At 39.1% G+C, this 27,116-nt stretch overlaps 1 protein-coding gene across 6 annotated transcripts in view; it reads right to left on the bottom strand.

Moving 5' to 3' along the window:
• The window catches only part of Fndc3b (fibronectin type III domain containing 3B), a 341,149-nt gene that overhangs the window by 144,840 nt on the left and 169,193 nt on the right, over window positions 1-27,116 (bottom strand). For all 6 annotated transcript variants that reach the window (XM_074073772.1, XM_074073773.1, XM_020176870.2 and 3 more), the window contains exon 4: window positions 14,241-14,317. In XM_074073772.1, coding sequence (XP_073929873.1) covers window positions 14,241-14,317 — 77 coding nt within the window. The remainder of the gene's footprint in view (window positions 1-14,240; window positions 14,318-27,116) is intronic.

Raw genomic sequence — 27,116 nt, forward strand, 5'->3', positions numbered from 1 at the left:
TTTGTAAACAAATATACTATTGTAGTAGAAGAATTTAGACATCTGAAAGAGTTCAGCCCAAAAATCCTGAGACAATAAAATATGCCTTCAGTTCTCAAAGATGATTATGTAATAGACAAATTCATTTCCTTATGGGGTGAATGAAATTATGACAATATCCAGAGGCACACAAATCACATACTAAACTCAAGAATTATTTCCTGATACATAGCATGTGCTAAGCACTGAATGAATATTCAAAGGTAAAAAAAAATAGGCACTAAACAACACAGCTTAAGAATATAAAGAGAAAAATTAGATGAAGTCCTAATCATTGTTGTCAAAGAAAGCAGAACAAAGTGTTCCTTATCTAGATTTTCCTAGCTCTGAGACTGAACAGAACTGTTATTCACATAACTTCTCCAGAAAAGCACAGCACCCTGAAAAAGATCACTGTACTGGTTGCCAGACCACCTGCTACAGGCTGCATTGTGCGCCCCCTGCCCCCAAATTCTTGTGCTGAAATTATAACGCTCAGTGCCTCAGAATGCACCTGCATTTGCAGTCAGGGCCTTTTAAAGAGTAATGGAGGCCATATGTGTGGACAATAACCCAGTGTGACCACTATCCTTTTAAGATGAGATTAGGACACAGGGAGACAGAGGAAGACCAGGTGAAGACACTGGGAAGACAACTGATAACACAACAAGGAAAGGGGCCTTAGAAGAACCACACCTACAGACACCTTACCTCAGACAACTGACCTCCACAATTGTGAGAAAATAGGTCATATAAGCCACCCAGTCTCTGATACTATGTTCTGGTGACCCTAACAACCCAGTGCACCACCTATCCTAGTCTCAGACCTTGATGGCTGAATTCGTGTTTCCTACACTTAAGTTCTACAGGCCTTGTCTGCTGCTTTTATAAAACTCTTTTAAAAAGTGATGTATTTATCCTCCATAAATAAACACCCACAAGCTAACTAAGAAAGTCAGCCTGACAGCAAAGAGCAGTTAGACTTGTTTTTTGTTTTTTTAATGGAACACAAGAATTGAACTCAGCACTTCATGCTTGCACGGCAGACGTGAGCCATACCTCCAGGACTAGTTTTGATTCCTTATCATACTCTATCCAGTAAGCATTTACTGAAAGTCTTCTGCTGCACATGCTTGTTTTGGCCTAAACTAAGGAAAAGGGACCATGGATGTCCACAACGCTGAACAGGGAGAATCTTTGTCTTTCACAAGTGTTTCCATAAGTATGACCGAGAGAACCATTAAAACCAAGCAAAAGGACTGGTGGAGTGGCTCAAGCAGTAGAGCACCTGCCTAGCAAGCATGAGGTTCTGAGTTCAAACCCCAATACTGGGGGAAAAAACAAAACTCCTAGCCTGGAGACAATAGCAAGAGGGGGAGTTAATGTGCGGTGGAGATGGAGAAGGAGGAGCTCATACATAGGTCAGTTTTCCTGTGGCCTTATCAGCTGTCTCAAGCTATCTGATTTAATTTCCATGCCCTCTTAAGAATTAGATATTAGACACAAAACAAACCCAGCATAGTGAAAACACACAACTAATGAAGGTACAGACCTGGATTTCCATAGACAGAAGTCAGGTATGCTGAAAAGTAAATGTAGAAATGATGAACTGTTGAGAATTAGGATATGTGGGCCATCGAAAGACAGGAAAAGCTCCAAGACCCAGCCAACATTTAGTGACTACTTGCTGTTGTACTTTACCCTCTATCTGAAAGGACTCAGGACAGGTTATGCTCTGGAACGGTGCCTGATATACAATAACAGCAGAATCTCATCACCAATTACTACTGTCAATATCACCAACTCATTGATTGGTCCCTCAATCCTGTGAGGCCTATACAGTTATACTCATCTGCATTTTAAATGAGGGAAGTCAAGATAATGCATGTAAAAACACAGGCTTCCCAGAGGAAAAAAATCAACTTTGCATCCAAGAATGAAAGTGGATCCTGTGAAAGCATCTACGTTTGAAGCATCACTCCTCTTAACAGAGAATGCATAACTGGAGTGCTCCCGGGAATCTTAATGAACTCCTCCACTTCTGAAACTCCTGTCTTCTATTCCTACTGTGCTAAAAAGTCACAAGAATTAAGAGACACTTAAGGAGAGGAGAGAGAAGAAATATCCAAAAGCCCATCCTAGATGGCCAGGGATGACCCAAGCAGCAGGCAGAGCAAAGAGTACAGGAGGATGTGCATGAACCCACAAATGAGAACAAGTATGGTACACAGAGTAGCCAGACTGCTGGGGTGGCAAGGAACACAGTGAGCTACCTGGATACAGAAGACTGGTGCCCAGTGATTCTGTGAAAGCCAGCTCAGGCTGAATTTCTAACTGCTGCCAGCATGTCGTTCTAGGAAGAGAAGTTGTCTTAGATGATACCCAGCACACAAGCAGTGAACAAAGAGAAGAAAAGGTTGCTCAACTTAAAAAGCTGCACTGGGCTGGGTGTGGTGGCTCACATCTGCAATCCCAGCTATTCAGGAGATGGAGAGGATGCCGCTTCAAGGTCACCCTAGGCAAAATTTAATGAGACTCACTGGGTTCTGGGGCTCATGCCTTTAATCCCAGCAAATTGAGAGGCTGAGATTGGGAGACCAGCCCAGGGAAACAGTTTGTGAGACCCCCTCACCAAAATAACCAGAGCAAAATGGACTGGAGGTGTGGCTTCAGCAGTAGAGCACCTGCTTTCCAAATAAGAAGCCTTAAAGTTCAAATCTCAGTCCCCCTCCCCCCCAAAAAAAAGATGTTAGCAAGAATCCATTTCAACAAAAAAGCTGGGTGTGGTGGCTCACACCTGTTATCTCAGCTACTCAGGAGGCACAAGAAGGAGGCTAGGAATCCCTGCAGAAGAAGGGCTGGGAGATTGGCTCAGGCGGCACAGCACCTGCCTGTTTAGTAAGCCCCAGGCCCTGAATTCAAACCCTAGTACTGGGGGGAAAAAAAACTGCACCAACTGAGGAGCAAGCAGACAACAGGAGTTCCCCAAACAGCACCTCCCACCTAAACTTAGATTACAGATTGGTACACTCCACTCAACTGCAAGGTGCTGGAAAGCAACTGCGCACACAGAGGCTTTCAGTAAGTGTGGGTGAAATAAACAAATAACAAAGCAAGTCCCCTGCAAGAAAGTTTATCTATTTTAAATTTGCCATGTGCCAAGAATATTAACACGCTATCGAAATTTCCCCCATGACTGTGGTGAATGGCTGGCATCCCTCTAAGCTGGTCTTCTCCCCAAGTTTGGGTAGTGCTAGGGATGGGGATGTAGCTCAGTGAGTGGCAGAGTGCCTGGCTAAAACTCTGGAGAATCGGAACCCAGTAAATTATAGATGTCTTCCAGACCCTATTATTTAAGGAAGTGTGATTTTGCCACAGGTATTTATATAGAAAGATCACACATCTCCAATGTAAGGTCTACTTTTCTACTGAATGAGGCTGAGCTGTTTTATTTTATTCACCAACCAAAGTACAAAAGCTTCAGTTCTCACTTTCCTTTCTTCACTATTCCCCTGCAGTTTCCAGTATATAAACAATACATGAGAGAAAACAGGCTTGTTCTTCATGCGGTGTCAAGGTATTAAACATAAGGTCTATACCTTCCCTAGCAATCCCCTTTTACTCCTATGGTTCAAATTTCCCTCACTATCACCAAAGCACAGTGAGAAAAAAAGGGAAAATTAGAATCGAAGAACGCTCAAGGAGCAGCAAAGAGTTACAGTTCAAACGTTTTATTGTATAGCCAAAGTTCAAGTTACTTAATTTTAAAATGGTGACAGAGGGCTGGGGACATGGTGGTGCTGGCTGTAATCCCAGCTGCTTGGGAAAGAAAGGCAGGAAGATCATGGTGGGTGAGAAGCACCAGATAAAAGCAAGACCCAAGCTGGGTGCAGTGGCTTACACCTATATCAGCTACTGGGAAGGTAGAGATCAGGAGGATCACAATTTGAGACCAGCCCAGGCAAAAAAGTTAATGAGACTCCATCTGAATCAATAAGCCTGTCAAGGTGGATCATACCTGTGATCCCAGCTATGTAGGAGCATAGGTAGGATGATCACAGACAGGTGAGCCCCCAGCAAAAATGAAAGACCCTACCTAAAAATTAAAGCAAAAAAGGACGGGCAACATGGCTTAGTTGGCAAAGTGCCTGCCCAGAAAGCTCAAAGCCTACAGTTCAAATGTAGCAATAACTCCCCAAAAAGTGACAGAATAAAATGCACTTTCCTAATCTCCTGGTTGAGTTTTCTCTCTTTTCAAATTTAATGGTCAAAACTGGTTGAAAACACCAAACATTACTCTTAAAACTTATTTCTCTTCTCATCTGTAATAGCTAACACTGATAAAATAATATTTGATCTTTCAAATATTTCACTATCATCCATACCATGAGACAAAATATCCTCTAAGTTCATGAAGCATCTTTTGCCAGAGAACATGGCTACTTTTGTAATGATTGGTGAGGTCCCTAGGTTTCTACGAGCCATTTATATAACAACAAAGGGTTTTTTTTTTCTAGTACATGTTCTCTCCTGGATAAAAAAAAGAAAGCATCTTTAAAAATCCAGCTGCTTTTCTCAAACAGTTCTTGCTAGTGATGAAATCCAAATACCCAATTTTGTCTGCTTCACAGATAATCATAGCTAAGGTTTTAGGCAACGAGTTTATTTATAAATGAACAAAAAAAATCACCAAACTTTTTAAAGTGTACACTCATTTAAATAGTATCTAAGAATCTTAAATTTCCCATTAGTGCTGACTTTTCAACCCACACAACTCCAGGCAATGGCTAGGGAATAGAGTGAGAGGGAATGGTTCAATTCAGGCACTCTGCTGCTGTCCAGAAGGATTAAAGCTGCAGGGACTGACATGACACTTATCTTCAGTATTGCTGGACGTGAGTCGAAGAACCAGCCTCATTCCAGAGATGGTCAGCACAGGGAGACAACTCCTACACACGGCAATCCCTCTGCTGGCAGGACATATGCCAACATGTTTACACACTTGGAAAAGGGCTGAACTTCTCATACTTATGGCACAAGGCGGGCACATATAGGTGAAATCAACTTTGCCAGACTCACCTGCAGCTTTCCAGGGGCTACTATCCCATGATTCATCACTGAACCACCACGAGTTCAAGAGAGGATGCAAACGAATCTGTTCTCTGTGGTATCGCTTTGATCCAACTACATGAATTGTGTAAACCATACTTGTGGGGACAGTGAAGGCATTTATTAACACCTGCTTCACTTGGAAGGCCACATCTTGTAAGTGCAGATCCCAGGATGGGCCCTCACATAGCTGGCTCCAGCTCCATCTTATACCCCAGCTGCACTGACTATAGGATCCCATATGGGGACACGCACACATGTTTGCACATGCACACACACACCCCACAGACAGAATGACACACACACAGTTGTGTGTCAGTTGTGTGAGTTGAGCTTCTCAAGATATCACAGAGAGCTAAAGAAGGCTCTTCTCAACACAAGTATTGTAAAAATTTAGTTTTGAATGCAAAAATTAATTTGTTATACCAATCAAAGGTGACAATAACAACACCTAGAATCTTGATATGAGTCAATAGTTTATAGAGTTCTTGGCACAGACCCCACCTCATATTAATGCTAAGATGATCATCTAACATAGGCAACATTATAGTCCTAGATTCTCTATGAAGGACCTTAAACTAAGGTAAGCTAAGCAGGTGACAATATTCATAGTCAAGTACTCTAACTAGAAACACCATACCATTTATACCCCGCTTTATTGTACATCACTGGTCTTAACTACCAAAACAAACAAATTTGAAGATCAAAAATCGACTTTAATCTTCCCAACAGGTATAGCATATCAGAATACTAAGTAAGTAGACTTGAGGGCCTTAAACAGGTCAATGGCCTCCTAACCTCCAAAGGTAAGATGGACAGAACTCAGGGGATGCCGAACACAGAAATAACTTCTTAATTTTCTCTAATTTCTAGTCATAACTTAGCATTTCCTTCAATTATGAATGCAGGCAGCAAGATACACAAGTATTAGCAGTACCTTTGGTTTTCTTATTAGTAAAAGCCAGGTATTTTCATATTATGTTACACTATAGCCTTTACAATATTCATGCTCACTGCCACCATAAAATCACTGCAGTTGATTGGTGCTAGGTGTTATCTGATGCACTAGGCAGTGTAGAAATTACCGTATCACCTTTTAAAAAGATTTGATTGCTATATTCCAGAATAACTGGTCTTTACATCTACAAATTTTATATTTTATATTTAAAAATGCCTTATCAGTCTGTCGATGGTTCCTTGGGACAAGACATGATTAAAAAATTCATTCTGAGGAAACTAAGTTAATACTTTTCAGAGTAAAATAACTGTAATATTACAAAAGATTTTTGTAAATCTTAAGGGTTTAAAAGAGTGTATACAAAGTAAAATTCACCTAACAGTAAAAATTTTTTTTTTATCAAAAAGGTCAGAAACGGGCATTTGTCTAAAGAATTATTAAATGTGACAAATGTTATTAATTTGGAAATACTGTAATAGTTGTATAATAAAATCAATTGGAATGTGCATAGTTTAACACTAATATCTCAGAACCACTTCGGGATGTGACACTGCCACAGCCCTACTGGAGACCAGCTATAATTGTGTGTAAGTGAAGAAGGCCAACTAGTCAACAGAGTATAAATACCAAGAGAATGCCACACTATTTTGGAAGTATACTTCGATTCTCACATGCTCACCATTTTAAGGAACAACATGAACGGAAGAATCACCTAATTTTATATTAGAAAAGAACCTCAGATACCCTCCAGTAGTTTCCTTTTACCTCTTCCCTCAAGATAAAACAACTCCAGCCAGCTAGGTGATGTGCTAGACACCTTTCAAGGAACTGGAGATTGAGCCACTGATGAACAGGACAAAAAATACTAAAAATGACAATAATTAGAAAGTAAACAAGTGATACACACAAAGAAATAATTTTCTATTCCTAAAACTACATGGAAAGGTGGTGCAAAGCCCCACCTGGGCCCATGTTTCCTCCTGCTAAGTCTGTTCTGTTATGTCACAATGCCAGTATCTTAGAAACAAAGGAAAGAAATCCAAGGGAAAACTCTGAGCAGAGATTAGAAAGAAGGCTCACAAAAAGGAAACTTGCATGACCTTTGAGGTGAGGGGATGATGTTTTTGGTAATTTCTTTAATTTAGTATCTGTGATCACTGCTCAAACAAAATGAGGCATAAATTGAAAAATTGCTGCAAATCCAGTGGTAATGGAAACTAAGTAATACCTATTACAATTCACAGAACCCCTTAACCCCCATGCACACACGCAGTACACTGTAAAGCACTCACTAATGGAAAAACCTAACATGGAAAAACCAATTCCTCCAAAGGACTTACAGTCTTGGAAGAAAACCTGATGCTCTTATTACTGGCAGCCAAGTGGGTCTGACTCTACTTGTCAGGTCAAGGGCAATCCCCATGCTCCTTTCTGCTCCTGATTTTCACGAAGTTAAAGGTGAAACAAGGCAGTGATCTAAGGCTGTAGTTACAAAGAGAAGTGGTTTGGTCTGATGCTGGTGGCTCAGCTCCCGTGGCTGAGCCAGAAAAGAAAAATCATCCCATGGCCTCCACCTAACAGGTCCAGTATTTCTTTGGGGGCTATGCTTCTGGCCAACTCTGGAGAATAACAAAACAAACCAAAATTTAAATGCATTTTTAGTATTTCTTGTCTCTCCCTGGCCAAGGGAAATAGAATTTCTATAGGTATTGACCCACTAACTAATCTCCAGAACAATGAAATGAGGTAATGCGTGCCTATAAATACACACACATTTATTTTTTACTAGTATCCAAATTTTCTGGGTCATACCAGTTAATGTGGAAAAATAAGAGTGGTTTCTGAAATGATAGAACACTAATTTGGATGTTTTGCTTTTTTTTTTTTTTATATACTTTTAAAATCTTTGGGTCACTGTGAAACTTTTCCTGTGACAGTTAAAAACATATCATAAATTAGTATGGAAGCATGGAAAATAAAACTCAGGGTATCTGCTTAAGAAATTTTTACCTATAAATTATTCAGAGTGTCAGTGGTGGGGAACCACAAGAACCATGGCCAATACACAATGGAAGGAACAATTTGCGTCATGTCACATGACACATACTTAGGAAGGCAAGCCCTGCCAAGCCTCCATGGGACTTGCTGCAACACAGTCTTTTTCATTATAATGTCAGTTACAGAGTGTCCACACCACATTTCCCTTGATTCTTCACTTCTACCATTATCAATTCACATGTGGCGTAAGAAAGGTACAATTACACAGGAAGCAGCCAGGGTGGACTTAGAAGGAGGCCTCTCTGAGTTAACAGCCATGCTCTTTCTGGGTGTCCTGTGGTCCCATTCACCTGCAGTTTCAATCTTAATCACACTCCAGAGTATTTTACATATTGGATTATGGTAATACTAAATATCCTCTTACCTAAAATTTAGCCTGTGTTTTCTCAAGTTGAAAGTGTCAGGCTAGTTTTGCCTCAAACATTTCCCAACTCCCTAACTCAACCAAAAATTATATATATATACCAAAACATGTATCAGCATAAGACAGCTACTGTATCAGAGACCACTGAATCAAATGGCAAGAGCCCACTATCCTCCCACCCTAGTCCACAGTGTCCATAAGGTCCATGGGACAGGCATTCTTAACCTAAGAAAACAGACTGTGCTGTTGACAGTGTCTCCACAGCTATCTATCAAACCCTAAGTTTGCTTTACCATATGATTATCCGTCCAAGGACAAACATAATAGTTCATGCCTGCAATCCCAGCTACTATGGAGGTGGAGATCTGAAGATCACTGCTTGAAGCCAGCCTGAGCAAAAAGTTAGTGAGAGTCTATCTATAAACAGACAAGCTTGGCAAGATGGTATATACCAGTAATAACAGCTTCAAGGGAGACATAGGTAGGAAAATTGAGGTCTGAGGCTAATCCTGGGGAAAAACATAAGACCCCCATCTGAAAGGGGCTCCAGTTGTAGAACACCTGCCTATCAAATGGAAGGCCCTAAATTCAATTCCCAGTAACGGGGAGTGGGGTAATGTGTATCTGTTCATCACTGACATTTGTATTTTGTCAAATTTATTTGACCCAATTCTCTTAGTTTGAAGGACTTTCAGCTACTTAAATTGCACTATTAATCTGCCATGATCAATTTCTCCATTCATTCAGAGTTACTAATGTAACATCTTTAATTGTTCACTTGCCTTCCTCTTCAATTTTCTTACAATAACAGACTATCCCATATGGGTATTAGAGATACAGAAGGAGGCACACCACACACCCACATTCACATGTCCAGAAAGCAATACATGCATCAAGATAGGCTCTGCCCTGACTAAGACTGCATCCTGGTGGGACATAAGCCAGTATACGCGGAAAGGCCTGGACTGCAGTCTTGGTTCTATTCTGAGGCTTGGGTTCCTCGAATGTAAAGTTACGGTGGTGAAAACCAGAGATGTCTAAAGCGTGTAGCACAGTGCACAGTATGCACAGTAATTACTGCCACCATTATCAAAACCAATAGCACCAAGGTGGCCGGGGCCATTTTTCCAGCTGCCATATTATTATAAGAGATAAGTCACTGCCTTCTCTCTTTTGTAACAGCTTTATTGAGACATAATCTACATACCATAACACCCATTCTTTTAAAGTGTCTGATTTAGTAGATTTTAGTATAGTCAGAGTTGAGTGACCATCACCACTATCTACTTCAGGAACAAACACTCTCTATTAGTAGTCAATCTCCCCATTACTAGGTCTATGGATTGCCTACTGTAACATTTCATACAAATGAGATGATATAATATGCAGCTTTCGTGTCTGGCTTTTATTAATCAGTATATTATCTACTTTTCATATATATAAAGTAGATATATTTATCTACTTTTTAGCATATATCAGTACTTCACTCTTACAGCTGAGTAATAATTTATTGTGTGGATATACCCTACTACTTTCTCCATCCTAAATTGATGGGCATCTCTGGGTTGTTTACTTTAGTTCTTATGAATAACACTGCTCTCATCACTCATTCACACATTTTTGCATGATCACATGCTTTCCAGCCCTCTACTTACACACTTGGGAGTGTAACTGCTGGGTCATAGGGTAACTCTGCATTTAACAATTTGAAAACTGCCAGACTGTTTTCCACAGTGGGTATACTATTTTACATTACCACGGTGTGTGAGTGTCCAATTCTCCCATGCACTCAACAATACTTAGTATCATCTGTCTTTTTACTACAGCCATCTAAGTATGTGTGAGATGTATTGTACTGTAGCTTTGACTCTCATTTTTTTTTATGGTTAACAATTGTCTACTTGTATAACTGTTTTGGAGAAATGTCTACTTAACCACTAGTTGTTGTGTGTGTGTGTGTGTGTGTGTGTGTGTGTGTGTTAGGAATCAAACCCAGGGTCTTGAGCAAGCTAAGCAAGCAATCTACCACTGAGCCACATCTCCGGCCCTTGGTTCTTTGAGACAGGATCTCACTATGTAGCCCAGACTAGCCTTGAACTCACAATCCCCCTGCCTCAGCCTCCTGAATGCTAGAATTACAAGTACCATCATACCCATCCATATTGTGTTATTTGGTTTTTGTTATTATTGTTGTTCTTGAGCTGTAAAAGTTCTTTATATATTCTAGATCCAAGTCCCTTCTTTCATATACAATTTTCATGTATTTTCTCTCATTCTGTGAGTTCTCTTTTTACCTATATGATGGTGTCATTTGAGACAAACTTTTTTAGCTTGGATATAGTGAAATTTATCAATTTTTTAATTTAGTTACTTATGTTTTTGCTGTCACACCTAAGAATTCAATACCCTCTCCAAGGTTATAAACTTTTAACTCCTAGAATCTTATAAGTTTAGTGGCATACCTATGTTTCTAATCCAATGAATTTATTATTGTTTATGATATGAGGTGAAGAATCAACTTCATTCTTTCTGCATAAGTGAATATCCAGTTGATTCAGATTCATTAGTTGAAAAGATTAGTTTTTCCTCCATTGGATTATCTTGGTACTCCTCTCTTTTAAATTCATACGTAGAACATTTTATTACCTGCAGTTACAGATCAGTCTGATTTTCTTGTTTACCAGATCTCAGGTGCAAATCTTTAAAGCAAATATATGAACATCTTTGATACATTTATGCACCATTTAATAATTATAAGATGTTCTGACAAATGCATTATTAGACAATTTTGCAATGTAAACCATTATAGAGTGTACATATACAAACTAAGTCACCTACAACATCCTAAGGGATACCATTTTGTGGGTCCACCTTTGTATATGCAGTCTGTCACTGACCAAAGTATTATTATGGGAAAGATTGTACTTGTTTTGTTTTAGCTTGGAAAATCACTTTGTTTATAAGCATACATCAAGAGTATTTGCTAGGCAATATTCTATATGCTTAAACACAATCCGCATGAGGCGGTAGGAGTTCTTGGGGATGATTATGAAATGCAATGTTTACCATGACAGAGATGGGGACAAGGTGTCAAAGATGCTGAGAGAACAGAATAATTACTTCTGTGCTGGAGGTTCTAAAAGGATCACGTCATGCAGGGGCATTGGACCAGGAAGAATGACTGAACTGCCAGACAAAGAAGAGCTCTAGAGTATTCCAGATAGAGCAAAATAGTAGGTACAAAAAAAAAAAAAAAATGTGTGTTTAAGGAAAGACAAAATGTTTCCAGGGAATAGAAGTTGAACATGTGGCAATATGGTGTGAAAGTCAAGATACACCTTGAAGGGTAAGAAAGGTTGAGTGTTCAGGCTCTGTACTACACAACTCTGCTTGTATACATTAGACATCCAGAAAGCCACATTACAGGACGAAACAATGGGAACAAAACATAGAATTGCCTAGCATGGGGCAAAGCAGTTCTGAGGACTCCTCATGTATGTCCAGTTCAGAGGGGGGACTTTACTTTTAAATTGTGATTCTTTCTTTCACAACAACATGGCAACAATGTTTTTTAGTCCTTAGATCTCTAGGTGACCACAGTCTCCTATGACATTTTATACTTGGTTGCACCCTCCTGATTTCTTTTGTGTATGCTGCCAACCTTCAGAAGATGTCGTGCATGCGTCCTATTGGCTTCTCAGTTGTATTTTCTTCATATTCACAATATGCTTTTCTCAGACTCTTTATTGTAACATACCATTAAAGATTAATTATCACTGAAGTTTAATAAACTCTCAGCCCATCTTGGGGTCAAGGAGCCCAACTGAAACACAGCTGTGGGCTAAGGGTGTAGCTCTGAGGTAGAGAGCTCGCCTTGCAGGCATGAGCCCCAGGGTTCATCTGCAGCACTGCAGGGTGAAGAGCACCTATGCAACAGAGTTGTCTACAAGCTTTACAGGCTGCTCCTTCCTCTTTTTGCAATTCCAAATAGAAGAATTCCATTCTTACTACTATCCCAGTATCTTCTGGCATCTTCTGTTAGAATCATCAGCTGGGAAGGAGTACCATTGTGCTTCCATCATCAGTTTTCTGAAAGTAAGTTTATAGCTTTACTTTCACCCTCTCTACTTTGATTTTCAAAAGAAGTTTTCAGAATCAGAAATATACCAAGGCTGAAAATTCTCCATGTTTCTAAGGACTCCCAATACATGTTTTGCATTTAATATAATTGCAGCAGTATCACTAGCAAGAAAAAGTACAATGAAGCCTCCCTCCATTTGAATGTTCAATTTTTAATGGATATTCCTTAAATGGGTCTTTAGCATAAGAGGAGGAGTTATTTCTGTTGTCACAATGCTGACAACTGTACTGTGTTCAACAGAATGAAAATTTCCTCAAAATTAATGAGCAGGAGACAAGATCAGATTCTACATTCCTGGTTCTTTTCTGTTAATTGACTGCTGGTATGAATGTCATTCATCATCTCATGCCCTGCTGGAAGAGGCTGCTCTGCACCCTTTTTCCCTCCCGTGACTCTTACTTACAAAGACTGCGTGAAACAAGTCATTTGAGAAAACTGGCCGACATTCTGGCTACTCAAAAAAAAAAAAAAGTCAAATTGACTCACATAAAAGGATGGAAAAAATGAAATTACAGTGGCTATACAATGCCTTGCACTGTGAAGAAATGGGTAAGTCTTTACATCAGAGAAGGATAAATCCTCTTTGATTCCTGCCTGGGCGTCAGCAATTTTCCTATGTAGCTGCCAATTTTTTTGGAAAAATCACAGATTTTTAAACCATTTTAAAAGTAGAGGCAGAATGATAAAGAATTTAAAAGGGGAGGGAAGACATCTGGAAGGATAGAATCTAAAATGTGTTAATATAATAATCATTACCCCTGGGTAGTACAATTATAAATATTTTCTTTGTATATTCTTTTGGCTTTTTGTACTAATTTTTTCCAATGTATATATGATCGGCATAGTCAGGGAACAAAGAACAAAGGAGGTAGAAAGAAAAGTGGTTGGCTAGTGAGGTATTTCAAAAGGTGTTAGGTATTAGACTGGAGAAAGAGACGGGAGTACTGTGCAGAGACAAGGACAAAACTCAAGTACTACAGACACAACATTCCAGGTACACTAGATACATTACAGTTTATCTAGGCAGAGGAATAGAACTTCATCCTTGTAAACTTTTTTCTTCAGATACATCTCTGAGATTGCTATCGCCAACTTTTTCCTTAACAGCAAACCAAATTTCAAAGAAATGTAAGGATGAACAAGCCAAGTCCTCACATCATAGTCAGTAATTCACTGGGCATAGCTTGTGTTACATTATGAAGAAATAGAACTCCATGACAGAGAGCAGTCCCTATTTATGCAACAATACCACCTTTATATTTTCACTAAGTCCATGAGGCTTTATCCCCAGAAAATTATAGATAGGTGGAAGGAAGTTTCTAAAGGAGGGGATCCCATGAAGGGATAGCAATACGATATTAGATGTTTAACCCAACTTGGCGGCGGACTGCCTGGCAGCCCCTCTGTCTTGACTCTCTACACTCCAAGTGGCAAAACCAGGGATGTGCCATGTGGTCCCACAAAAATGATGCCAATTTAGCACTGCTGTAACTAAATGAACTCATGTAGTAAGTTTGTGAAGGCTCAACATATACCTTGTTCGAACAGTAATATTGTACACAGTGAGTGGGTAAGTCCATCAAATGCTGTACCTGTGAGATATAACCTGGTGGCACATGGATTGGAGGAATGGATCCATTGGGTGACATCATGGGAACTTCAGCAGGTCCTAAAAGAAATAACAATAAGACATTAACAGTTGAAGACACATTCAAAACAATCACTGGCATTTTCAGTCTTCAAAACTGAAGATAATCAATTGCCTAATTTCTCTACAATAACTGGCACTTTCTGTATTATCAGAAAACACGAATGAAAAATAAATTTCTCAGCTGGACAACTCAAGGAAAAAAGCAAAAACACAACAACAACAAAAAACCCTGTAGGTGTCTCTTCATAAATATTTACTGACTCTCTAAACCAAGCCTGCTCAGTTAACAGTGATCCACCTGCAGGGCATGGTGAGGTGTGCCTATAATCCTCATACTGGGGAGGTAGAGGCAGAAGGATTGTGGAGGTCAGCCTGGACTACATAGTGAGACCAGGCAGCAAAAAAAATTTTAAATTTTAAAAACCCTTGTTCCTTCCCATTATTGCTTATACTCTCTCTTCAACAAAATTAGAGATAAGGGCAAAATAGTTTCTGCCGGGTATTGAGGGGGTGGGGGGAGAGGGAGGGGGCGGAGTGGCTGGTAAGGGAGGGGGTGGGGGCAGGGGGAGAAATGACCTAAGCCTTGTATGCACATATGAATAAAACAAAATTTTTTTAAATCTGTCTTTAAATATTTATTATTTATAAACAAATGAATTTTGAAATAAGCCTCATTCTTATGGTTCAAACAGCTCTTATAGACTTTGGATTTATAATTTTCAGTTATAATCTTATTTTCAATAAGTTCTATAACCTGCCATTAATTTGAAAGAGAAGAAATCTTTAAAATACTCTAAACCAGCTTTGTTTGATTTGTCTCTCCTAAAGCAAAAGGGAAAGTAAATTACATCTTAAAATTAGGCACTAATTAGGCACTGTTAGGAACAGCTGTGCCAAATTCATTTGGATCATTTCAAAGTAAAACATTAAATTGGTGCTGGGGATTTGGCTCAAGTGGTAGAGTACCTGCCCAGCAAGTATGAGGCCCTGAGTTCAAACCCTAGTACCATACACACACACAAGATCACTAATTTAACAAGAGGTTACTTTCAAAATACTTATTTCACTGAATGTTTATCACATGTCTAAGCCAAACTAATGAATGGCAGTTTGAGTTTATATTTAATCACAAAGAAACGAATTACCATAACATCAAAATCAGTCTGACACTCTTCCACAGGCTCTATAATTAAACAATTTCCCCTAGAAGTGAAAGACCCTCTGGTCTTCCATTTGTTAGTTACCTCTCCTATTTAGCAACCCACCTCCCAAATGTCAATCCTAAACTATGGGGTTTTAGTCTGAGATGCGACTTCCTGGCTCCAACTACCCTAAGTTGTTTATTTGCTTTCTCCTAATGTGTGTTGTGCTGCTAGCAATGAAAACTGCTCAACTGGAACAAAACCCCAAGAGAAATACAACACTTTATTTGGCAAGAGAAGACAGATCCTTGCCACCCTGTGCGAGTATAATGCACCTTTCACATCTCAGTACAATTCAGTGTTATGACTACTAAGCAAGAGAGGAAGCAGTGGAGGGAAAAGGATGGGGCACCAGCGGGCACATAAACAGGTCAGCAAACATTGGGGGAGAAAACATAGGAACAGAGTAGAAAAGATGCATAATATTCAAATAAAATCCCACATGATGAAAGTTCACTGCAAGTTCATTGACAAATACACCAAATCACAAAACTATCAGATCATCCCATACCCATACAAAACCATAGTGGCCTCTCATGTGCTAACACACTAGCAACAACTAAAAGTGCAAAAAGCATAGGCATGGATCATTGGGGCCTGGGTACAGCTCAGCAGCAGACTTGGGCTTTCCACTAGCAAGCAAGGCCCTGGGTCCAATCTCCAGCAAATGACCCCCACCCAAAAAAAAAAAGGAACGGATCACCGCATGACCTTATTTAATTTTTAAGTATAATTAAAATAACACATTCAGCAATCACTGAAGGCACTGGTTATCAAATTCATCTTTCTCCTCAGTGCCAGCATTTTTGCCATAGCCATTAAGACATTCAGGTATTTAGTTTATATTTTTATTGGGATTGACTCCTTTAAAAAGAAATCATACACAACTATTTCAGCATCAGCCTGAGCACCATCTGCAAAATCCAAGGGTCAAAGCATTTAGCTCCATGAAGCAGGTCTTAGGAGTCTGGTCTCCCACTGTCTTTATCCCTTAGCTCTATTCACACTGTCTGTGTGATCCTGAACAATTAATTTACTTAGTCTCTCTGAGGCTCATGTCCCAAAAGTTATGGCAATAACAATTCCTACTTCATAGGTTAAGTTTAAAGATTAAACTCAACAAGACATGCAAAAGTGCTTAAAGTAGTACATGGCATAACAAGCACTCATCAATGATTTTCATAATTTTATTGATAGTGTCTCATTGTTTTTCCTTTTTTGTTACAATTACACTTTAAGTACTATTTTTTTTAATTACTGCACATACCTGTAACACATTAATCAACAATTGTACACAGGTTACAATATTGTCTTAAGGGGAATCCTTCCTCAGCAGGTGAACTACCAAATATTTCACAGTACCAAGTGTGAACAGAAGTTCTCCCACCTCAATAAAGTAGTGCTTTTTAAAATTATACTACCAAAATTATACCATACAAACAGTCTCCTCTCCCCAGCCATGACCCTTAAACTGCTAAAGTCATTTGTGTAAAATGCTTTGAAGAATTCAAGACAAGTTAGTGATTTACAGCTAGAAAATGTGTTCTTCCTGGCCTTGATTCAAAGAGTGGCCAAATGAGTTTAACATGCTTCCCCCCACTCTGCCCTCTTGTCAGTATCATCAAAACCATTTCAAAGGACATTTCAAGACATACAGTAATACCTTCTGAAACTCAACTGTGCCTTAGAACCCCAAGGTTCCTCTCCTGGAAAAAAACTGTTGCACCCACAGGCTCTCTGGAGTTTGAAAGCTAGCAAAGTAAACTCACATTTATAATGGCAGGATGAGAAAGTTACTGTCTTCTTATACAGCTATCTCCCAATCACTGAGTTTTACTATCTCTGCTCAAGTGTTTGTGTTTGAGAGTGTCTCTTACAATTGTAGTCCTTCCCTAATTAAACACAATTCCAACTCCTAGACATCTAGGGCTACGCTCTTCTTTGTTTTTAATCCATGCCCTCATCACAAACAAAACTTAAAGGGTAAGGCCCTGGAATATGGTTAAAAGCAGGGAAGAGGGTCTCTTTTTGCTTAAGCCAACTATGGCCATAGTAAAGGAGGGGAGTCCACAAAACCTCTTAAACAAACCAGTTTGTTCCTTGACTATATTGAGAAATTATTAACCTATTAGACTTTTTCAAAATTAAAAAAAATCATAAGGTACTTAAAACCCTTTGTTAAGGACACTGGTTACATACAGGTAGGGGTGTGTGTATGTGCACACATATAGATGAAATAAATATACAAACATAGAGTATACAAAGAATATTTTGGTTTTCTTTTGCAGAAACTAAGAAGCTGAGCTAAAGACCACATGAACTCTTCTACAGACAGACAAAATATTACATACACAATTTCTAGAACAGAACTAGAATGTTTATTAAGAGCCAAGTAAGTCCATAAAAAATGCCTTGAGAAATCTGACCAATTTCAGGTGTTAGCCTATGTCTTCAATCAAGAATTCCTCATTTTCATTGAATAAGATATGAGACATTAACGAGAGCTAAGATTGGTTTATAGTTATTACAACATTTAACTTCAATGTACAAGTATATAATCTAATGGCTTAAAAGTCTGTTCCTTTTGTTAACCAAAGGAACTTCATTTACTTATAGCAAATCATAAAAGGTTAGAGAACAGCCTAATTATTCAATCAAAGCAGTTAGTGCAATGATCCTATGACTTTATTCCCAGATCTCAGAGACTAAAGCAGGACCCAGCTCCACTGTTCTTTTAGGACCGCACACACTCATGGGGAGCTCCTGAGCTTCCTGCAAAGGCTGAAGGCCATTATGCTTACCCTCTTCTTCTTCCTAGGACTAGGGATCCCCCAGACCTTAGGCATCCAGGTAACCCTTGAGGTGTTGCTCTCTTCTAGAACACTCACCCATTTTGCAGAACAGCTATAACTAGACTGACTCAAGGTGAATGTAAACATGAGGTTCAGAAACTTCACAGTAGTAGAAACTGGGAATCCAGGACACAAATCATCATTTAAGTCAGCCTTAGAAAAACACCAGCTATAAATCAATCAGTTATACTACAATTCTAAAATAATTTTTAAGTGGTAGTTTTGTGAGCTAAGTATTTGCCAAAAATACTTAGCAAATTACTGCGTTTGTATATAAATAGGTACTTGTATCTCCAAATGACCGTTTTTCAATAATAGCACTTAGAAGCAACAGATCACATTCTCCCCTTATTAACTTATATCTATCATATTCAAAAAGGATGTAAGAGAGCTGAGTCCACAACACAGCAAGGTGAAAGAAAACTAATAAGGAAAGATACCAATTGAAATGCAGTGTGATCCATTGAAAATAAACCTTGAGTCTTTCAAAATGGCTAAAGAACAGAAATTCTTGCGGGGGAAATAGCCATAAGGATAAGGCCTCTGTCAGTAATCAAACAGATAATTATGGTAAAAGTATCAGAACAAAAGGTTGAAATAAAAGCAAGTACTGTTTGCCATGTGTCTAAGACTAAATACAAGATGTGAGGCTTTCTGAAGAATCTTGGGAATGTCCAGCAATGAATCTCAAATTATTCGTGGTGACTCAAGACTCTTACACAAACTAAGAGGTTAGGTGGGCACTTTGGTTAGCCTTGACTTTTTAAAAATTATTCAACACTGATTAACTCTATAAGGAACTAAAAATCATATAAAGAAAAGGAAGCTTGAGTCCTAACTTCAAAGAAACTTGAACTTTACTGCCCAGGTTCTTAAACTTTAGTGTACATCAGAATTACCCTGAGAGGCTCTTAAAATACAGACTGTTAGGCCCCACTTCACACAGCTTCAGAATCAAAACATTTCAGGTAGGGTCTAAGTATTAACATTTCTATCAACTTCCCAGACTGAGCACATATACCACACTCTGATAGCAGATTAAATGATGATAAGAACCTAAGAAGCAGCAGTGTACATCGTACTCAATGTTAAAGACTAAAAGTTTCTCCCCCTAAGAACAGGAACAAACAAGAATGCCTACTTTCACCACTGCTAACCAACACTGTACTAGAAGTTCTGACCATAACAATAAGGTGACAAAAAGCAAGGCATCCAAAGTTGAAACAAGCAAAACTGAATCTACTCACAAAGGACATGATCTTATATATAAAAATCCCAAAGACTCCACAAAGATATTACTAGAGTGAATATACAAATTCAGTAAAGTTATAAGTTACAATATTTTTATAGAAAACTGTATTAACTTTTAACAAGTGGAAAGAAAATTGAGAAAACAAGTCCACTTACAATAGCATAAAAATAATACCATAACCAGGAATGAATCTAACCAATGGGGTGAGAGATCTGGGCACTGAGACCACAAAATATTGCTGAAATTAAAGACAACCTAAATTAAAGCACAGAATGGAAGATTTATTATTATCTTGATGGCAACAATACTAAAAGTGATCTACAGAGTCAATGCAATTCCTATTAAAATTCAGGGACCCCCAAATGAGAAGAAAGAACTTGGACTACAATCTCACATTGCATATAAGATTAACCCAAAATGGATCATAGACCTAAATACAAGGGCTGCCTAGCAAGCAGGAAGCCCCAAGTTCAAACTTCAATACTGCCAAAAATTAAATAATTAATTAATTAAAGGGCTAACACAATAAAATTCTTAGAAGAAAACAGGAGTAAGTCCTTCATGACATAGTCATTAGATATGACACCACAAATACAAGGAACAAAAGAACCAATAAACTGGACTTCATCAAAATTAAAAACTTTTGTACAACAAAGAACATTATTAAGAAAGTAAAAACACAGACCATAGCATGGGAAAAAAGTGTTTGCAAATCACATATCTGATAAGGTTCTTGTGTCCAGACTATATAAAGTATTCTTACAACTCAACAAAAAGACAATTTAAAAATTGGAAAAGGACTTGAATAGACATTTCTCAAAAGAAGGTATATAAACAGCTAACAAGCACATAAAAGCAGCTCAAATCAAAACCATAATGAGAACCGGGCACCAATGACTCACACCTGTAATCCCAGCTACTCAGGAGGCAGAGATCAGGAAGATGGCTGTTCAAAGTCAGCCTGGGCAAATAGTTTCCCTGACCTTATCTCGAAAAACCCTTCACAAAAAAAGGTCTGGTGGAACAGCTCAAGGTGAAGGCTCTAAGTTCAAGCCCTTGCATTGAAAAAAAAAAAGCCACAATGAGGGGCCAGGCATGGTGGTACATGCCTGTGATCCCAGCATTTGGGAGAAAGAGTCAGGAGGATCACAAGTAGGAAGCCAGTTAGAGCTACACAGAGAGACCCTGTATCAAAAATGAATACCACAATGAGGTACTTCATCTCATCCACTAGGGGGAGGGGAAGAGAGAGGAAGAGGAAGAGGAGGAAGAGGGAGGGAGGAGATGGAGGAAAAAGAAGAAAAATGAAGAAAGAACAGGAGGAAGTAAAGTAAGTATTGGCAAAGGTATGGGGAAATTGGAACCTTGTACCTTGCTGATGGGAATTAAAATAGTGGAAAACTGTTTGGTACATCCTCAAAAAGTTAAATAGAATTATCTTACCTACATCTATTACATACCCCACAGAACTGAAATAGAAGGTATTCATATAAATACACGTATGGGCATCTTCAGAGTAGTACCATTTACAAGGGCCAAATGGTGGAGACAACCAAAATGTCCATCAGGGGATGAAAAGGTAAATGAAATGTGGTATATATGAACAAGGGAGTATTATACAGCTATAAGAAATGCAGTACTGATACATACTACAACATAGATGAACCTCAAAAACATTATGTTAAGTAAAAGAAGCCAGGTCTGAAAGGTCACCCATGTTGCATGATTCCATTCAGAATAAGTAAGTTCACAGAGGAGTACTAGTTGCAGCTCACGAGGAGAAAACTTGTCTAGCATGTGTGAGGCCCTGGATTTGGTCATCAGCACTTCAAATAATAATAGCATTAATAATTATAATAAATCACAGGTTGGTGTTTGGCAAGGGTGGGTTTGGGGAGGGGGAAGAAGATTGCAGGACTGGATAATAACTGCTCCGTATGTGCAGGTTTCTTTCTCGGGTGATGAATGTTCAGGAACTAGACAGATAGTGGTCACATTTAACACTGTGATCTGTAAATGCACTAAATGACAATGAACTGGAAGTTAATTTTACAGTGTATGCATTTCACTTCGATTTTTAAAAAAAGAAAGTAAAACAAAAGACATTAAGTGCATAACCAAGAAAGGGTAAGACAGTAATGCTGGGGTCACTAATACACAATCAAAAAGCAACTGAACATAAATCTCTCAGAGCTCATCGTTGTTTCACATTCACACGTGGGAGGAAATTATTTGTAAACATCTTGCTCTTTATCTGCAAGAGAATACAGACATATATACAACAGCAAAAAATAAATAAATAAAAAACAAAACCCAGGCAGGCTCTTCATACACTGTCTAAATTTTGGAAGATTTTAAGAAAATTTGTCTTTCTGGGGAAACATTAGTAATTACAGAAGGGGGAACAGAGCAGTTAAAGGCCTTCAGGAGTTAGTAGAGGACTCACTGTTTTACAAATAAAGAAACTGAGGCCCAAAGCAAATTGAACCACTCAGGTAAAAGCAGATAGGTGATTAAACAAAAGAGAGGAAGGCAGTTCTTCAAGTTAGCCCAAGGTTGTTTCTAATTTACTTTCCTTTCCAAGTACTTATTAGTTCTTAAAATGTTGCTAAAAACTTCTTTCCATTCAAAGGTGCCATTTCCACCCAGAAGCTAAGTACTAACATATCCCTCTGACTCAGGCAAAATGAGGCTTCCAGGCTCACTGATGTCTCCATCTTCCCAAAGATCCTATCATAGGGGAAGTAAACTAAGATGAACACTGCAAAGAACATAGCCTTGCCTTAGGGAATCCTAGATTTTCATCCAGCCTCTACCCCTTTCTGCCATGACTTGGGCAAGTTGCATGAACCTCTCTGGTCAGCACTTTACATAGTTCTACTTAAATGATAACAACTGCTTTTTTCAAGGGTTGTTTTGAGGGCTTGAAGAGGTACTGTGTATCAAGTACCTCACATAGTACCTTGGTAAAGAGTGGAACCTAAACAACTTCAGCATGGCATCACCAGGAGAAGGAAGATACAATATCATGTGAACAAAAAGGATAGAGAGTATAATTATTTACCACAGACACCAAATTAGTTACATAGTTTCTTAGATAACAAATTACTTGTTTCACTTTCACATTTTTTCTTCCAAAATATATTTTCATCTTGTAGCTTCAAAAGGATATCCTCTGTGTAAAATGTAATATATTTGTGATATATAAATTATGATTATTAAAATATAAGATAAAAGGAAGGGATGGTTGCTTTCTTTTTCTATTTCCCTGTTCCTAACCCTAACCCTCAATCTCTCTGTTCTCTTTGTCTAATTTCTAGAAACCCTTAGAAAACTGGGTGTACCTAACATTTTTCAGCATCCTGAGACAGCTCTAAGTCAAAGGACCAGTCTTTGTTTTCTGAAAATCCATCTTTTATATCTCTGTGATAATGCCTTCATTATAGAAATTTCTAGTGTGGCCCAGCTACTGTCCTTAAAAGCAAATGACCAACACAACAATATTGCTTAACGATTTAATTTCTGCTGAATCTTCCTTAAAGAAACCACTACCAAGAATCAAAACTGAGCTGAGGATAGAATTCATAAATACTGGGTCACCACAGTCCCTTAGCTTAGCCAGTTCAAAAGATAGGAAGGTACTGCACTGATTAACAAATTCGTCTTAGCAGTTTGAAGTGCAAGTCTTTTCAAGCTTTCCACTCTCCACTTGTTTTGCCACTTAGCTGGCATAAGGGCATCATGAACGGAAGACCAGGGTTTAATCCCACATAAGACTTATACTGCTTGGATCCCAGCTTTCTTCAGTTTCCATTACTGACTTTATCGAATTGTTTTAAAGCTTGAATGTTAAGAGAAAGCTAGATAGTTGTTGTGTGAGTAGACAGTGCTACACGCCTGTGAGTGTTTTATTAAGTTCAATTCAATAAACATGTGTTATGCAAGATGCTGTAAGGAAGTAAAAGCCACACAGGGTTTTACAACAAATACATAAACAGTGAACAGAAAGCAGCAGCAATTGTCTTATTAGCGGTACAGAACTCTGAAGCAGGACAGTAATGACTATCCTTCAGGCAGGTTGGGGAATACTTAAACCTCTCAGATTATCAATGAATGGCAAAGGAAGCTGGAGGTCCATTCAAAACAGGCATGATGTTAACATGGTTTATAAAGAACTTAATTTAAATTCACGGCTATAGAAACACAAGCTCTAAGATTGTCAAGATATCAGGAACCAGGACAGAAGGTTGTAATACAACCTTCAACACCAGTTTTTCAGACCAGGTTGTTGCTTTGTTCAGCCAAACAACCTTTGTCGAACCCAATGTAGTTGCCAGACCTTGAGCAGGAGGCCAAGGACACAATGACATTGAAGGGAACAAGCATTTCTGTTCTTAATTATGGCAAGAAAGGCATTCAGAATGAGTAATGCACAGGTGCACAGACCACGTGGGGGAGGGGAGACCAGCTTTGTACCCTGCTTTTGGCCTGAAGTTTCTGACAGACACTGGGTCTCAGCATAGGTCAGGCATGTAGCCCAGACCTCTCAAGAAACATGAGCACAACAGGAATGACTCGAGAATTAGGTAGAAGACCTAAGAGAAAAGGTGCAAGTTAATCTTTGCAAAAACAAAAGGCAAACAGTGGGTTCACTCACACATCCAGCCTGAAGTTCAAGCAGATTCCAGGGCCTGGGGGCCTGCAATTCAAGCTAAACTCTTAACACTCTGCCAAATGAGGAACTTAATTTACTCAGACTACACATGAAAAAACAATAAGATTTAGTCTTTCTCTGGTTTACTTTGATGTCAGCTTTCAAATGGCAGGTGACCTGTGGATATGCTTATTTATACTTACACCAAAACCTGGTAAACTTCAAAGATCTGTGAATGACACAAATACAACTCAATAATACTGAGAAAGACTTCTCATATTTAACAAAGACAGTGTCTTGCAAACATTAACAACAAAATTAAGAAGAAAGTCTCAGAAAGTACACTAAGCACTTAGTTCCAAAGCCTTTCAAACCCAATCATTCCCAGCATATGTCCTCTTGGCTTCCTTAAGGGCATCAGGGAGCTTTTGCCACCTCCTAAAGAGAATCATGAGCATTTCAGCCCACAACAAATTCAAGAAAGGAGAGTAGAAATCAGTGACTAGAATTCCAACATGTTCTTATTGAGGGTAAAAATCTCCTAATATTCTCCCTACTAGAATAAGGGTAAATTTCAATTTAAGTGTCCTGACATAAAATACAGACTAGTGTTATAAAAAATAACATTAACACTTACAATTTTGTAGACAAAAGAATCCGAAAAGAGGATCATGAAATGACAATGCAGGGAGAGTCACTAGGGGCCATGCCAGAAGGAATGGAACTTGTTCCTGTGTGGAGGAGCTGCCTGCCATTCTCTTTGTACCAAGTTTCTCTGCTCTAAGAAAAGGTTATGAAAAGGAACAGGGAAGAAGAAAACCTTGTGTGTCCTTCCTCCCTAGGTCCTCAGGCCCATCCCACTTGACTGGCCGCAGGCCTCTTCTCCAAAAAGAAGAGTGAGCAAAAGGTAGTATAGCAAGTAGATGTTTTCATCCTAACTGTGGTGAACTCAGGGGCAAGTGTGCATTTCCAATTTTATTTGTGCCCTGCTTTACAATTCCAAGGTCATGCCCTGGTGGGGCAAGTCTGAAAATAGTACTGAAATTATTAACCAAACAACAAAATGTGACTGCATTCCTCACAAGCTGTTTTATATTATTCATCCATTACAAATGAAAAAAACATTAACAACATCATCCACCTGAAAGCAGTATTGCAAGTAAAATAATGTAAGGCTTTACCAACATATTATTACTCAATGTATTTAGGGGACTTTGATTATTTGTCCCTTTCATGAGGTTTACAAAGCAAACCACAAAGGATCCCTGTTAACTGTTCTCAGGGTTGGGTCTTGAGTTGGCCCTGCACAAGTGCTTACCATAAAGGAGAGCCTCTGACAGCACTCTAAAGGCATTTGATTGACAACATTCCTTTGTGGTTTATGGGCTTAGTTCTCTTAACTCACGCACTACAAATCCAAAGACAAAGGGGAAATGCTCGTGATCCATAGAACAGAACTATTAAAGAAAGCAGGAGTTATTATAGAAATGGAAAAAAGATGAACTAAATGTTCCATAAAACAGAGTCACAGTCTATCAAACTAAGGCCGTTTCCTTTCCAGTCTAGAGTGCTACTCACTCATGCTTACTCCTCTCTGTCCCACTGGAAGTTGTCTCACAACCAGAGACCAGTAATCTTCTAACATGAACTTAATTTTGATGGCTAATAAAAATCCTCTAACTTGTTCAGTGTCTGGGACCTAATAATGGGCTTTGAGATGACTAATTGGATTTATAGTTCCAGACTCTCCCTTACCTGAGCCACACAGAAGAGGCCAGGAAAGCAAATGTGAGTTCCTATGGTATGGCCCTGTTTACACAGCCTGCAGCTTTCACTCTTTTGTTTGTATGTGAAAAACAAAGGGCAGGCTGAGGACTGGCAATTCTACTGAACACGTTGCAACTGCACTTTCAAAGATCAGCCTCCCCTACTAAGAGGGCCAGAGACAAATGAAAATGGAGCATCTACTCTTGGGGGCTGATGGTAAGAGATGACCAGAAAGGAATTCTCATGGATTCATTGCTGTTTTTCCTGAGCTGAAAAAGTAGAAAGCTTTGTCAGAAAACAGATACGTTTTTTTTTTTGGTGATATGGAATTTGAACTCAGGACCTCATGCTTGCTAGGCAGGTGCTCTACTACTTGAGCCATGCCCTCAACCCTTCTGCTCTGGCTATTTTTATTGGATAAAGTCTCACATTTTTGCTCAGAGCCAGTCTCAGACTTCCAGCCTCCTACCTATGCTTCCTGCCTAGCTAGGATAACAGGCATGTACAAACTACATGGGGCTTATTAAGATGGAGTCTCACTAATTTTTGCCCAGACTGGCCTCAAACTGAGAACCTCCTAATCTCTGCCTCCCACATAGCTGGGATTACAGGCACAGAGCCATCACACTCTGCAAGAACAAATACATTTTAAAGTTAGCACATCAAGTTGGGTGCTCGTGACTCACCCCTATAATCCTAGCTACTTGGGAGGCTGCGATCTGGAGGATAGTGGCTCAAGGCCAGCCCAGGCAAATAACTTGTAAGACCCCATCTCCAAAATAACCAAAGCAAAATGGACTAAGGTATGGCTCAAGTGGTAGAGCACCTGCTTTGCAAGCATGAAGCCTAGTCCCACAAATTAATAATAATAATAATAATAAGTTAACTCATCAAAATTAATCTTCGGGCCAGGTGCCAGTGGCTCACATCTATAATCCTAGCTACTCAGGAGGCAGAGATCAGGAGAATTACAGTTCAAAGCCCACCTGGGCAAATAGTTCATGAGACCCTATCTCAAAAAAAACCATCACAAAAACAGGGCTGGTGGAGTGGCTCAAGGTGAAGTTCCTGAGTTTAAACCCCAGTACCA

This window comes from Castor canadensis, chromosome 5, assembly GCF_047511655.1.
Source record: "Castor canadensis chromosome 5, mCasCan1.hap1v2, whole genome shotgun sequence".
In the NCBI taxonomy this organism is placed as follows: Eukaryota; Metazoa; Chordata; class Mammalia; order Rodentia; family Castoridae; genus Castor; species Castor canadensis.